The sequence below is a fragment of the Staurois parvus genome, unplaced genomic scaffold (genome assembly GCF_062004578.1).
Source record: "Staurois parvus isolate SC_StPar_1 unplaced genomic scaffold, SC_StPar_1.0 ptg000346l, whole genome shotgun sequence".
In the NCBI taxonomy this organism is placed as follows: Eukaryota; Metazoa; Chordata; class Amphibia; order Anura; family Ranidae; genus Staurois; species Staurois parvus.
The window spans coordinates 1,350,001-1,366,430 of record NW_028318142.1 but is presented as its reverse complement, the minus strand read 5'-3'; the positions used below and the strand labels follow the sequence as shown (position 1 = coordinate 1,366,430).

At 40.9% G+C, this 16,430-nt stretch overlaps 1 protein-coding gene across 2 annotated transcripts in view; it reads left to right on the top strand.

The window, feature by feature from the left end:
* The window catches only part of LOC149456878 (1-phosphatidylinositol 4,5-bisphosphate phosphodiesterase eta-2-like), a 225,061-nt gene that overhangs the window by 135,370 nt on the left and 73,261 nt on the right, over nt 1-16,430 (top strand). For both annotated transcript variants that reach the window (XM_089684347.1, XM_089684346.1), the window contains exons 10-13: nt 2,590-2,682; nt 6,153-6,253; nt 6,345-6,442; nt 9,134-9,316. In XM_089684347.1, the coding sequence (XP_089540473.1) occupies nt 2,590-2,682; nt 6,153-6,253; nt 6,345-6,442; nt 9,134-9,316 (475 nt within the window). The remainder of the gene's footprint in view (nt 1-2,589; nt 2,683-6,152; nt 6,254-6,344; nt 6,443-9,133; nt 9,317-16,430) is intronic.

The window sequence follows — 16,430 nt, the reverse complement described above, 5'->3', positions numbered from 1 at the left end:
ACAGTACGGTGATGAGACGCTCAGCCGCAGTAAGACATTTGAATGGTGTAAACATTTCAAAGGTGGCCGTATGTCCATCAGTTACGATCCCAACCGTGCTGGTTCTCAGCCCACGGCAGTCATTCCTGTGAACTTTCAGTGCGTGGAACGCCTGATCCTCGATAATTGCTGCATAACGTATAACCTATCGCAAAACTGCACAAGAGACAAATTTCAACACTAATGACGAAGTGAAGCAGGCTATCATTGGATGGTTCAGGCGTACTTACAAATCTTTCTATGCCAAAGCTTTCTGGGAATTAGATAAACACTAGGATAAGTGTATGATTGTAGCAGGACAGTATGTTGAAAAATTAATGCAGTTTCCACTCCTTAAAATTTGTATTTTATTATATACACTCAAAAGTCCTGATTTACATAGTTACATAGTTAGTCTGGCTGAAAAAAGACAAATGTCCATCCAGTTCAACCACAGAAAAAAAAACGACTTGAATTTCTAAATAAAATATCTAATTTTTTAAAGTGTTACTAAACCCAGGACCCTGAATTCACTATATCTGGTCTCCCACAGTACACAGAACATGGAAATGCAATTATTTTAGTAAATATAAACTGCTAAATACCTTTTCTCATCAGCAGTTAGAGCGGTCTTGTGACTTCTATCAGTGTCCAGCAGAGCACTGGTTAAAGCTCATAGGAGGAATTTTCATACTGCTCTAGGAGGATGCTGAACCCCTGACCCTCTGTCTGGACAGTGCTGATTGGCCCTGTGCTGATCACATGTACTCTCCCAAGGAAAAAAAAACAACCTCTCTAGTAATACACACCAAACTGAGCATGTGCAGAGTGACTCCACATGATATGTTTCGTCAGGAGATAAGAGGGGGACACTGGAAGAAGGGGAGGATCACAGAAGTCCAGGATCAAACAGTATTTTTGCACAATGCAGAGGATTAACCCCTTAGGTTCCACAGAGTATAACAAGCATGCATTACTGCATATACAGACTGATTTTACTGTTGTGGGTTAAGTAACACTTTAAGTACGCTGTGGGAACATACTGTATGTTTGCAGCCTTCTATTAGTAATTAGTTATTTACATGTATTGCAATTTATTCCTGTTTATTTTTTATTCACAAGTTGATTTACTACATACACTGGGGTAAATAATTTACCAGGGGTATATAGGCAACACAACCTATATTTAGGATAAGCTCTGAATTTAACACTTTATTCCTTGTTTTGTATGTGTATTTCAATTCTCAGTATCGGTTCTTATTTTGTATGTATAGACTCTGCACTGTGCCATTTCTCTTGCCCTGCATGCTGGGTGTCAGTCTCAGTATACACTGATGCCGGCATAGACCGCTACCTTGGTCTGCTTTTTTTTTACAGTGTTCCTTCCTAAGTTCCTTTATTATAGTATGTATTAAGCCATACCTCTGTTTGCCAAACCCAGCTTTTGCTACAGTGCTTCAGTCCTTATCACTCTATAAATTATTCTCCCTGGTTGACATCTGCATGGAAAAAGGACATAGGTTGGAAAAACAGGACTTCTATGCATTCTTGTTCCAGATCAATGCTGCAGTGGATCAGCATGACAGCCAAGCAGCTAGCATTTTCAAAGCAGAAGTCAGAAATGGCAGCCTCCAGATTGTTGTTGTGGGTTGTTTGTTGTTGTTTTTTTTTGTGTTTTTATTTTTTATTTAGTTTTTTAAGAAAACCTAAGGGTTTGGCTGAAGTTACACTTTAAGGTTCCATTATTTTCTTTTTATACTAGCATCTAAAAATGTGTTCTGATATAAAGGATTTAAAAAAAAAAGTGTAAAGCACCATAACAGTTAAGCAATAGTTAAATACAGTGAAACATAAGGGTGACAGCTGTGGAAGGACTAAGGGCTTTGGTTCCATCCTAGGGACTGTTCCTGGGAAGAGGGAGCTATGGAATAAAACAGCAGCAGTACTCTATTCTAAAGCCACAGTGCACCCTAGTGATGGATTCTGGAAGTATCAAGCAGCTTCTGCGCTAAACTGATATTACATTTTCTCAGCACTTAGAAAACCTACAGAATGTTTATGAGAAATACTGTATCTACTTGGCTGGCCCTCAGAATCAGGGTACAGAAATCTGTCTGAAAACAGGAAGCTATGTAGCCTCCATATGTGGTGCTGAGCCTCCATGGCTGAAAGCACTGACGTTCAATGAATGAAAAGGTTGGACCAGGGACTGTCAAGCTGGGGGAGCTAGGAGATAGGATGATTCTGGACATCCTCCAGCCAGAAATGGGTGGTTCTATCTTACTTGCTGCAGCTTATAATGCATACTGCGAGACGCTCACAGTGTGCAGTGAAATCAGAGTAAGCAAGGCTGGAGTTCAGTTTGATATTACCCTTTTAAAGTTGAACACCCCACTGGAAGATACCAGAAAGCAGGTTTTGGTGTACAAAGTTTGCCAAGCCAGCAGAAATCAGCACTGCTATCGTTATACTTCTAGAATGAAACAATTTAGCCATTCAATGTTCATTTCAGTTTCTAAGAAGATAAATGTTACATGTGCCTAGACTAACACAGGGATATCTATCTTTCAGAGTAAAATGGAGGAAGAACTGGAATCTGGAGAAGAGCCCAGCCCCAACAAGCGTCACAGTCGTTCCTTGATGGGAAGTTTTTCCAAGCACAAGGTGAGGCTTACGTATATCTCTAATGGGGTGTCTATCCTAGATTATTTAAAATGTCTGGACTAAGGAAAGACAACTATTTGGATGTTTAAGGCACCGCATATGAAAATCTCATAGCAAACAAAAACATTTAAAAAAAAGTTAAGACAAAGTTTACTAATACATCACATTAAAATCGAATAAAACAGGCGATATTGGTCCTATACTTTGTATACATAATACTCCTGTACTTATTATGCAATGTTAGCACTGGAAACCAAACCTCAGTATAAATTCTGACCTGTATGTACTGCAATGTCTCCATGGTGCTCATGGCAGGTATGGCTCTACGCAATTTGCAGCCAAAGCTGCTTCCTAACTTTTTGTCCTAACTTTAAAAAAAAAATGTTGCTATGAGATTTTTATATTTTTTTATATGTGATGCCTTAAAACTAAATCGTTGTCTTTCACTTGTCCAAATGTTTAAGGATGTGGTACCCACTTTAATACCCTCTGGCTTTATAACTAATTTTCTATATATAATGTCTGTAATTCTGAAGACATTTGTATCCATACGCTTTATATCTGTACTACATTATCTATGAGGCCTCACAACGAGATAAATTTAACCGCTTTTACTTTCCCTTGGTCAAATTGTTTGCATGATTTTCATTTGTGTAAAGCAGGTGAGTGACATGTCAGGTGAGGTAGGTCCAAAAGAGTTAAAAAAAAAATAATAAAATCCATGGTTTGAACTTTTGGTATTATTTTTACCCTTAATTTGTCATAGCTCCAGTCCCAGATTTATATGAGGGCAATTTTTTAACATGACTCTGGCATGGAATTTATTATCTCGTTTACAAGAGACATGTGGATGGGACAAGGAAAAAGTTTGAAAATGTTGGAAAGTGTCGGGCAACAGCCCCAACTGCATCGTGTGGGAGTGACGTTAACGATCAGCATTGATTTTAATGCAGCAGGAAACATGAGAGAGAAGCTCACTCCCCTGTTTGACCTAGATAAAGTCAAGGGGCGAATCCAACCTCCAATATTTCAAATGGGGTAAACGATTTTCCCTAAATTACGAGATTGGTTGAATTTGGGACATGCATGGCCCCGGATCAAAATTTGGCCAAAATGACACAGCAGTGTGTCGGATGAAATCGGCAAAGAGTAGAGGACCTACCTTATGTGTTTTGCACCGAGTGTAGTAGTGAAGTCGACTCCTTGTTGAGGGGGCCCCCTAAACTTGCAGTGCCCCGGGCCTCCCAAGTCTAAATCCATCACTGCATGTCTCTGCTGCTTTGTAAAAAATAAAATGCAAATGCAGCACTTACAGTGGGTATAGAAAAGAATCAACCCCCTTTAAAGTAATCACATTTTGTTGCTTTAAAGCTTGAAATGAAGACACACAGTTTTTGTTTTATCTAACTGTATTTACTCAGTGCAACTTTTAACATCCAAGTGAAAGATATAACACCAAAATAACAGAAAAGAAAATCAAAAACAGAATCACTAAGGTGAAAAAAGGTTCACCCCCTCCTAAAAATGACTTGTAACCCCCATCAGATGTAGCTAATCACCACCTCAATGGCAATGAAAGCCATTTGACTTTCAACTGTGATCAGCTGTGGTAATTTTGATTAGCTCAGCATGAAAAGAGATTTCCTGGAGCATTTCAGTCCCTGGTAATGCAGCTGAAGAAAACAATCACTTATGGGTGGCAAGGCACTGGCAAAAGATGTCTGGGATAAAGTTGTGGACAGGCACAACTCAAGAGATGGATAGAAAAAACATTCAAAGGCTTTGGCAATGCCTAGGAGCACAGTGAAGTCTATTATTATGACATGGAAGGTATTTGATACAACACACTCTTGCTGGATCAGGACGTTGCTCCAAACTGGATGAAAGAGCCAAGAGAAAACTCTTCAGAGAGGCTACCAAGAGGTCTACAGCAACTCTGAAGCAGTTGCAGGAATTTATAATAGAGTGGTCCTTGTGTGCATCTGACAACAATATCACACATTTTCCACAAATGTGGCTTGTATGGGAGGGTTGCAAGAAAAAAAACACTCCTCAAGGAAGGCCACATACAGTCACAACTGAGCTTTGCTAAAATGCCCCTTGAAGATTCTGAGGCCATATGGAAAAAGGTGTGATGGTCAGATGAGACTAAAATGGAGTTATTTGGCCTCAATACTAAACAATATGTCTGGTAGGATCCAATACAGCTCACCATCCAAATAACACCATTCCTACAGTACAGCATGGATGTGGGAATATCCTGTTACGGGGGTTTCTCTGCAGCAGAGACAGGAGCACTTGTCAGGATAGAAGGAAAAATGGATGGGGCAAAATACCATCAAATTCTTGAGCAAAATCTGCTGCTCTCTGCCAGAAAGTTGTCAATGGGAAGAAGGTTTACCTTCCAACATGACAATGACCCAAAGCACACAACAAAAATGGCCACACAATGGTTGAAGGAGAAAAAGATGAATGCCCTTGCATGGCCTAGTCAGAGCTCAGACTTCAACTCCATTGAAAATCTGTGGAATGACTTGAAGACTGCAGTCCACAGTCACCATCAAGTTAATAGAAACAACAGACTAAAGGCTGTAATTAAAGCAAAAGATGGTTCAACAAAATCCTGACACGAGGGCGTGATCCTTTTGCCAACTCAGTGATTCTGTTTTTGAATTTTTTTTTTACGTTTGTTTCTGACATGTTGGTGTTCTATATTTCACTTGAACGTTATATGTTGCACTGTTGTCTGTCTTCATTTCAGGCCGCAAAGCAACAAAATGTGACTATTTTAAAGGGGAGGGATTCTTTTCTATATCCACTGTACATTTCTTGTGTAAATTTATGTGAGGGAACATTCCTGCCCACCTGGAAGTTATGGCCTTTCCAGTCTACAGCTGCTGAATTGTCCATAATATAACATGTATTCAAAATCTAGTAAGGAGCGTTGGAACGCCCTGATTAATGGCACAGCAGGTGTTTAGACCCAGGAAATTACCAATAGAGATCCTAAAGGGTTAAGTCACAATCACTCTCCTACCTCTAGCAAGAATTCACTAGGACAGGATTGCTGGAAAATGAAGGAAGAATTGCTAAAACCACTGAAAGTCATCAGTGTGAAAATGCCGCATTGATCCTCAGCAAGTGGGTATGATGACACATACAAGCAGAGGAGTGGGTCCTCGAAAGTGATCCTTCCTCTGACAAGTTTTCACCAGTGACAAGATCCCTAGTGTGACATGGCCCTATGATATAAGAAACTGTTAGGAGGTTGAACTGTCCTGGTGCTACCAAAAATGGTAAGTTGTGTTGGACTTTCCATCTAAATACTCCTTCACTTTAGTCTGTACCAGTTTCCACATTTCTAAGAAAAAGTTTGTTTTTGCTTAGTATGAATTGAAAAGAAAGTATTTCAAGTTAAGTAGTAAGAAAACTAGGTTTTATCTAAACAGAGTATTTTTTTTCTGCTTTAGAAAAAAGGTGGACGTATTAAAAAGTGTTCAAGTTTAGAAGAAGGTGATGATAGTCTGGAACGGCAGGGAAGCTTGGCCAGAGCGTCTGTACATTATAGCAGGTATGAAGACATCATCTGCTGTCTTTTTATGCTCTAATAACTTATTCAAACCCCATACTGGATAATAATGAATGATCTTTTTGTCTCTTAGAATGAACAGGCAAAAGAAGACAATGAAGCTTTCCAGGGCGCTGTCAGATTTGGTGAAATACACAAAGTCGGTTGGTATCCATGATGTGGATACAGAAAGTAAGTGTAAGCCACTGCAAGTGCTAAACTGATCTAGTTTATTGTAAAGACTTTTATTTAATGACTCCAGCAAAATATATTTTTTTCTTTTGGGTCCTTTGGAAAGGAAAAGGGTTACGTAATTGACCCATTAGAGGGAGTCTTTTTCACTTCCTATCCCTGTGACACTTGTACAAGAAATAGGGTTATGGTTGTCATCAGGATAGGAGGGCAAAAACTTTAAAAAAAAAAAAAAATTAAAATCTCTAACCTTGTCCATAATGATAAAAATGTGCCCTGATTTTGTCTGTGTCTGTATTTCAGATCACTTCCTGTCCCCATAGAAATTTATGGGAAATCCCCTCAATAGACATGTGTGATTCGTTTTGTTACGAATTTCAATGAATCCAAAATAAACTATAACAAAAACAACAAATTCATTTGTATTCATTAATTTAATTAGTTTGCAACTTCAGCTTTTGTATGTTAAGTCATTTCTGTCACACTCTGCATTGTGATGATTAGCCAAAGCTGAAGTTGCAAAACATCAAAGTCGCAAGCAAGTGGCAATAAAGTCTCAAGTAAGTCGCTGAAATAGCATGTTGACATAATGAATGAATTTGAATCTTCTAAAATTACTTCCAAAAATACAAGTTGATTCAGAACAATGAATATACAAAACAAATCTGAATATATAAAATGAATTCTGAAAATGAAACATTCTAGTATAACAAATGTAACAAAATGAAATGATTGACTTACAAATGCATCCAAAACAATCTGACTTTCTTAACGACTGCCAAAACCACATTGTGTTAAAGTCTTGTACTACAGGCTACTAGAGTCCTGAATTGCATGTTAGTGTGTGTGTTGGCACTGGACCAATAGAAGTGAAGGTTGGTTCCGATGGATGTGATTTTTTTCCTTCAAAGAAGCAAATCTGTGGGTAAAACATATCATAGGTTCTGGTCCTAGGCTGCTACATTTCTAATGGTGACAGAGATCTCCAGATGGTAGATTCTTGGATGTGTACTGAGGAACACCTGGTCCCAAAGTTCATGTCACTTGAAGAACGTTTTGAAATATTTAATGATTAAGAACGTCAAATACAGCCAATGTGTTTCGGGGGAAAAAAACCTCCCCCTTGAGCAGTCAAAGTTAATAAAATGAAAGAATGCACTAGGAAACCTGAACAGATTTTTTGCCTTCATGCATAGAATTCAGCCTTTGAGCCTTTACAACCACTTTGAGGAGCTTAACTACAAATCTGTGTTTTCTGCCAAAACCTTTCCTCCCTCTTTATTTGCCCTTCCCTTGTATTCTACAGAACACTGTTCTCTTTCCTAAACATATATTATAAATTCACTCTGCTATTACATGCCCTTGATCTGTCATGGTTACAATAACAGCAGCCTTGTGTCATCTTGATAGGTAAGGTTCAGAATTTATGATCATTAAACAAATAATACTTAATGGGCCAAAAAACTTTGGAAACTAATGTTTGCTATCAGTATGTACAATATCTGCATCCCAAGCACTATTCAAGAATTGTGTCAAAATGCCACCACTAGACCTCTTTGGCCCACACAAAATGGTCCTGTGCACAGTAAAATCACCCAAAAGCATTTTTTCCTCTAACAGATGGGTTGTTGCCATTTTCTTTACCTTCAAGTAGATCTAAACCTCTACTGACTTCAATATGAAGGTTTTATCATAACTTCACATAGCTTTACCTATGGGTTGTCCAGCTGAGGCAGGGAGAGAAGTTTGATCTGCTAGTATAACTAAAGACTTATGCCCATTTCATACTGCCAGATGAATCGGGTCCGTCTGTAGGTTTTTCAGGTGGACTCGATTCGACCTTCCATAGCTATCTATGGAGGGGCAGATGTCAGTGGACATGTGTCTGCTGACACCCGCAGGCATCCGATCTGATCCTGTCTGCTAAAAACAGATGGATGGAGATCCATTCCCCATCCATCTGGTGGATTGGAGCAGATGACAGTTGGATGGAAACAGACAGGCGGTCCGTTGCCATTTGACAACCCCATAGAGAACAGCGGGCTGTGTTTGTGTCCACTCTGCATAGCAGAGCGGACACAGACCTGTCATCCGTCTGTATAACAGGGATCAGCAGTGAGATCCCCCATTGAGCAGACAGATCCGCTTGATGGAGTCTGCCTCATCTGAAAGGGACCTAAATTCACTTTTTACATAAACTGGTCCATGCAGGCAAGAGACACTGGTAGTATAAATACACTGTGTTGTTTGTAGAAATATTGCTTAATGTAAATTACATACCTGTAGGCCTTTTCTGTCACCCATGAAGCCTGGCTGAATTATTCCATATATTTGCAAACTTACATCCTGGCTCTTTCTAGAACCTGGTGTCTAACATTAGAAGAGACAGTGAGTCAGAATGCTCAGTATATTTTCTAAGCTCGAGAGAACATTTGAAGACCACATATTTGGTCATCTGAAATTTTTCTACATACAAGAATTGGGGACAGAGATTCCAACTCCACATAACAAGCCTTTCTAGACCACTGTTATCCTGTAGTGTTTGTATTAAAGTCACTGACCAGCATAGCAACATTTCTCATGCTGTACTATTATGACAAGACCTCTCAGGACAGTAGGAACAACCCTATGCCAGACTGCACTGAATTGAAGTGATGATCATTGCATGTTTTGCCTTTCTTCTTTCCACAGTATCTTGCAGCTGGCAGGTTTCTTCATTTAGCGAGACAAAAGCACATCAAATCCTTCAGCAGAAGCCAGCGCAGTTTGTTCGATTCAACCAGCACCAGCTCTCTCGCATCTACCCTTCATCCTACAGAGTGGATTCCAGCAATTACAACCCACAGCCCTTCTGGAATGCCGGCTGTCAGCTAGGTAAGGGGATATTGTAGCTGAAACATGCTTTCCTCTCTTTCTCATTGTGTAGCCACCAGGAGAATTAGGCTAGGGGCACAGGGCAGTTTTTCAGCCTGTCTCTCTTTTTTTACATTTTTTTTTGATGTTCATAAAAAAAATTCAAAGCGCAAGGTCATAGAATCCGTTCACAACAAAACTACACACAGAACTACGGCACTGCATGAAGTGATGAATTCTTTGTCCTCATTAAGCTTGGGTTGATCACATCATGCTGCACTTTGTTGTGGTTCTTCTGTGCTTATGGTCTGCCCCTCCCCTCTCATTTAAAGCTCCACACATTTAGAAATATCATTAATTCCATTTTGTATTAACAGCTTTCTGCCCTTAGGCATATATATATGTAGCACTACCCCCTTAGGGGTTGCTGATGAATTTGGGTCCCCCTACAGTGCTGCACAGCCCCTCAGTGAGCATTTTCCACACAAGCTTTCATCCATAGACAGAAATCAAACCTTGAGCGTTCATTTTGTTATTTTATTGAGAGGATTAAACTTGGATGGGGTAAGGGTATAGGATGCCCAAGGGAACCGAAATCCGAGGAAACCTTCCTGAACTATTCACAGCTTCTCCTCTCTGACACAGTCAGTGTTGGAGCTCTAGCCAGTAGCTCCAGTTGTACTACCCCAGACCTTAGATGAACTCCTCTTCACCCAGCAATCTGGAGACTTTCTTCCTGAGCAGGGGTCTGGCTCCTGTTTAAGTAAGGTGTACAGTCACTAGCAGAGGGTTAATCTGGTTTCCCACCAAGTGTACTCACTTAGATCCTCTCCTGTACCACTTGCAGAATGGCTGCTGCTAACAGGACTTTCAGCTGGGCTGCTCCTTCCCTGCCATACAGGTGGTCCTCTCTCAGGGGGCCAGTGAGTCCTGAGGTTTCCTCCTTTCCAGTTTCATGCTCGCAGGCAGGCCTCATCTCACTAAGCCTCCTGGCAGCCTTCCACCTCAACCTCACATCTTCCCCTCTCCTCCTTCCACTCAACTCTCCACACTCCTGCTACTGAGCAGGCTCCAACACTTTTAAGGGAGTCCAGCCCCTTTCCACGCCTCCTGTTGGGGATTGGCTGAGGTCCCTCAAAAGTGCAGCCAATCACTCCTCAGATCTACCCACTGCCTCCAAGGCCCTCCTCCGAAAGCCTCACAGTAGGGGGAAATTCCAGAGGGGCTGGCCTGCAGAGTCTCTCATCCCTGACGAGAATTTGACCCTTCTGATTATCTCCCCTGAGCTGCTAATCAGCTCCTCACTAGCCATCAGGATCTAGCTCCCACCAGCTAAACTAGGAGGGTGCTGTATAAAATAAATATATGCAATTGTGCAGTCATGATCACCATATCAAAATTTTCTTCCAGTAATCAGCTTTATACAAAAGTGATCTGAGCAGCCTTACAGCCACCTGATCACTTTTACAGTGCTCGGAAGGACCCCCCTTCCTGCCACCATTCCCAGGCTCTCCCATTCCAATGGGAAGCCCAAGAATTCTGTAGGCTGGTTGGGGTCAGCTGCGCACAGAGTTGATGGAGGAACATACGGTCCCCCATCTCCTCTGTGACTAATGAAGTTGGATGCAACAAGGATTTAGCCACTTTCAGTTTGAGCTGTGTTTCCCTCCACAGTACAGCCAGAGAAGCATCTGATGAAACTGATCTGTGATTGATCACATGCTTTGAAGGGCAAGGGAGACACCAGCGACCCCTGATATTTCAGTAAACCATAAAAAAAAAGAGCAAACAGGAGGCGCACACCCCTAGTGCATTATCCAAGGTTTATTATACTATAAAAAGGGATGAAAGCATACTCACAAACAGCATGAATGTAAAGCTTAGTAGAATGGTGGAGATGGCCATAGCAATGGCGGGGTGTTCGACTGTCAGTATGGTCGGCTATCTGACGCATTTCGGGGATGAGTCCCTTTCCCTTGGTCACCAGCTCTGAGGAAAAAGACTCGTCCCTGAAACACGTCAGCTAGCCGACCATACTAATAGTCGGACACCCCGCCATTGCTATGGCCATCTCCACCATTCTACTAAGCTTTACTTTCATGCTATGTTTGTGAGTATGTTTTCATCCCCTTTTATACTATAATAAACCTTGGATACTGTACTAGGAGTGTGCACCACCTGTTTGCTCTTTTTTCAGTTGTTGATTTCTCTATCTGAGGAGGGCAGCATCTCCGAAAGGCTATCCATAGACAAATTTGGTCCTGGTGTCCTTGGCTTTCCTGTGGCATTGATCCCTGGAGTGCTAGAGAGTTTATTCTGTTTTCAGTAAACCATACCTGCTGCCCAAAGCTATCATAAGGGGTTTATATACTCCTTGTGATAGCAAAAATAGGAAATATAAAATAGTAGTAAAAAAATAAAAAGCACCCCCATCCCCCCATGCTTGCATGCATATGCAGACATAATAATTCTCATGCCAGAGCTCCTGTTTAACTCTAAACTGATAACCTGTAAAGGCTTTTACAGAGATGCCTATGGACAATTTAAGTTAGTAGTTTATCACTATTTCACAGGCATGCACAATTTTAAATCCTGACATGTTGTGGTATCTATTTATTTGACACAACATCAACTTTTATATTTTGCCAAAAAAATGGGTATTATATAGTGTTTGCATGCACTCAAATGCATTTAAGCGTATTTTTTCCTCAAAATTTGACAAATGGCTGGGCAAATATTGTGTGACATAAAAAAAAATTGCAAGAGCAACCATTTTATTTTCCAGGGCCTCTGCTTTTAGAAAATCTATAGTGCTTTGGGGTTCTAAAAATTTTCTAGCAAAATATCAAACATGTGTTTTATATATGTATCAGGGGCAGACTGACCATTTGGGAACTCGGGCACTGCCCAAGGGCCCGGGGTCAGTAGAGATCCCCATGAGATGCCCCTGGTACCTTTCATAGGCTTTTTTGGGTGTGGTTTGAGTGTGGGCAAGGATACAGGGGCCCCATGATCCCCTATTGCCCAGGGGCCCCATGAGTTGTCAGTCCGCCCCTGATATGTATATTAAAATGGGCGAATACTGCTGGCACCTGATACAGCCACTGTAGGAGGCTCTCCCACTGATTGTTAGAGTTCTCTCTTATTTTGCATTCCAGGGAAAGCAGGAGGTAGAGTGAGATACTATTACAAAGCCTTGCAGTGCATGTGCTAGGGGACAGAGCCCGAAACAGAAGAAGAAAGTGTGCGATTCAATTGTCCTGTTCTAGATCCTATCCTGTAATTGATAATACCATCCTTGTGTGAACTAACCTTCTAATTTCTGTTAGGAAGACATTAAAGCAGTATTAATCCCCAAAACAAAAATGTCATCCATTGCAGATTACCAAGCCTTAAATGTCATGGCTTCAGGCGTTTATTTTCTATTCCACTTTTTTCCCTTTATTTTCACCCGGTGATCCAATCAGTAACACTTCTTGCCAGCCCATAACACACTTCTTGTTTTAGGTTGTCTCCACTCTGGATGGAGGAGCAATGGAGATGCCTTTTGGACAGCAGCATTGTCAGTTTGGGGAGACTATAGTGATGAATGGACGTCACTAACAAACCTAAACTCAAGCTAACATTTTTAATCAGTTACAGGAACAATTTTTGTTTTTACTTTGGTTAAAGGTTTTACATACATGAATAAAAGCTGACCATTGTAAGCATTCCTGTCTTTGTTAGATGGTTTGTGTCACCCTCTAACTGCTAATTATTTGCTGGACAGCTTGGTCTGTTAAAGTAAGTTGCAAAATAACAGACTTACTGGCCAGATCAACAAGTGAAAATAAAGCCTAAAATAGAAAACAAATGCAACCGCCACATGTAAGAACTGGTAAGCTGCACTATAATATAATTTGTTTTGAGGTTTAATACAGCTTTAGGCACTTTCCATTGACAAAGTGCCTTCATATAGTCTGCAGTAATGAATAGAGAGATTGATATGGTCACTAGGAGGTAACTGCTTCTTAGTAATTCCAATTTCTCAATGTCTTTTGATGCCATGCCAGCACAGAGGAACCTGTGATTTTTCCAGCTGCTGTTGAACTACAGTCTTCATCTTGCTCAGCTGGTCCATCTACCAAGCTGTCTCACATGGTGCTTAGAGCAAGCTCCTAATTCAGCAGCTGAACCAACCCCTTCCTAGCATGCGTTTGATGCCAGACACAAAGCTGTAAACCTCCAACAGGAGGGCACATCTGTGTCAGCAGCGGTAATGAGTCCACGAATATGAACGTGGATCATTTCAATACCCGGCACATGAAACTCCGAGACATCTCTGTCTCTTGCCAAGACTTGGCATTAAGAACTTTGTTAGGGATATATATTTCTTCTCTTAGAACAGACATGTCTTGCGGATACTGTTCTGTTTCTATAGAAACAATCTTGATGAAAGGAGACAAAATAGACGACAACAAGGAAGATGTATGGGAAGGCACACAAAACCCATGTGCTCATGTAAGCGTTCTACGTGAAGGTGCTTGAGCTGAGCTTTTTAGTTTTGCCGGTAACAGGTATGAACTATCACAGCAATTTATAACGGATCTCACGGCGAGGTGTATATTTGTGTAATCCAAAGCAACCAATCAGAACTCACTGTTTATCGGCACATTTTTCTTTGCCTTATTAAAGTAAGTGCAGATCGGCTTGTTTAACACCTTCATGGCCAGAAGAACTTCAAAGCTATGTAAGCAGACTTTATTTTGCAGTTTTGTTATGTGTCAAATATTTTACCTTTTTGTATAGCGATCTGCTCGTCATGCTGATCTCCTTGGCTTTCTGCAGGAGGAAAGAGAAGACTTAATGCTTTAGACAGAGTGAAAGTTGTCCACGTGAAAAAACTGTTACAAACTCACTGGCTGGCTGACTTTGGTGATCATATTGTGTAGGGAAGGTTAAAAAAACCACATTAAATGGCAGTGGTGCCCCCAAAAATGGACAGATAAAGCTCATATGAATATCAGTTGACGTAGAAAATATGAGTGTTTAATAAATGTAACTTTTTCACATCAACCACCAATAATTGTCTAAGCTTTATTGACTAACATTTTTTTAGCACATCGCTGCCATTTTTTACCTCCACAACACATTGGAATTGATTTACTAAAACTGGAGACTGCAAAATCTGGTGTAGCTGTATATAGTAGCCAATCAGCTTCTAACTTTAGTTCAGTGAGATTTAACAATAAAACCTGGAAGTTGATTAGTTTCTATGGAGAGCTGCTCCAAATTTTGCGCACTCCAGTTTTAGTAAATCAACCCTAATGTTTTCTATCAGTCCATAAGTACCAGATTTGGACCAACCCAGGGAAACTGGCTGTGACCATGTTTCCTAAAGAACTGCATGGAGACAGAGGTTTTCCCCACATGCGCATATTCAAGGTTGCGTGTAGCACTTACAGTGGTTGTTCGCAACCTCAGCAGATGTGAGTCAATACTCTTTCTTATGCACTTTTGATCTGATACACACTTAACTCTTATCTTTATGTGCCTTACTGGCCATCATCACTACATTATAGGGTGTCTGTTGTTTTTCTCTTTATCTTGATTTCACTGTGAGCCCCTCTTTTTTGGGGTGGGCAAAATAGTAGTTTCTGCAGATGGGGATCAGATGATCTTGAGCCTCCATGCAGATGGGTTCCTGATCTACTGTTCAGGATCCAGCTGCCAGGCATGTTGCATTCTAACTTACAATACTTTTTATGATCATCTTTTAAATTTAGCAAGTCTACTAAACCAATCTGTTCAATTTATATTTATTCAGGCCCTGCACTGCATAGCTGGTAATAAATGTAAAGGAGATTGTACAATCAGACTGTAACATGTGTGGGCAGCTTAAAGTTGGTCTGAGCTTTGCCCATGCAGGGCAATTTACAAATTCAACTGTAAGCCTCCATCCCAGGTATGGAGTCATAGCTGTAGGTGCATTGGAAGCCTCTTTTTGTGTTTCACTGAAAGTCTGAAATGTTGATTCACTGATCCTTTTCATATTGGATTTTTCACACGATAATCAAACAAACCCTGGTGACTGAGCCACTTCTGCATTCCTAAACAATTTCAATTTAATTAGGCCCTGGAAAAGGAGGATAGAGATGGATGCATTGGATGTTTCTTGTACCTTTCATGGTCTTCCATTAATCATTGTTGGGCTCCTGAATTGTTTGTTGGCACCCTTTCTGGTGGAGCTACTTGTAATCATACCGGAAAAAATACCATCAAGACTCCTATTTACTTCCAATTTACTTCTCTTCCATTTATATTGTTTTCAGTATCAAACCCTGATAAAGGTGAGTGGTTTTGGTTCCCGAAAGGCGTTGGCTAATCTTTTGATTGTATCCTTGACTCTTATTAAGTCATACCTGGACCAGAGGCAGACTGACCATTTGGAAACTCGGGCCCTGCCCAAGGGCCCGGGGTCTGTAGGGGGCCCCATGAGATGCCCCTGGTACCTTTTTCATAGGCTTTTTTGAGTTTGGGAAAGGACACAGGGGCCCCATGATCCCTTATTGCCCGGGGGGTCAGTAGGGGGCCCCATGAGATGCCCCTGGTACTTTTTTCATAGGCCTTTTTGAGTTTGGGAAAGGACACAGGGGCCCCATGATCCCTTATTGCCCGGGGGGTCAGTAGAGGGCCCCATGAGATGCCCCTGGTACCTTTTTTATAGGCTTTTTTGAGTTTGGGCAAGGACACAGAGGCCCCATGATTTCCTATTGCCCGGGGTCCCCATGAGTTGTCAGTCCGCCCCTGATCTGGACCTTTTACAAGTGGCATGGCACTGCAACTTACATTTTTGTTACATTACCCAATTTTTTCAGTCGTCTTCACTTTGTGGAGAGCCTTCAAACCTATGCCATTTTACTCCACTAAGAACGTCTTTACTATTAGTAGTGGATTATTATCTAGTGCCTCACCCCCACCACATCTAACAGATGAGTAGCACACGAGGGGGTATTTATCACACCTATCTCCAGAGTCAATGGTCTTTAAAGTGCATGTAAACCCAATCACTAAAATCTCATATAGGATTTTAAATGGTGATGTACTTTCAAAAACAGTTTTCAATTTTTTTTAATTTGCTGCTTTCATTAACAGA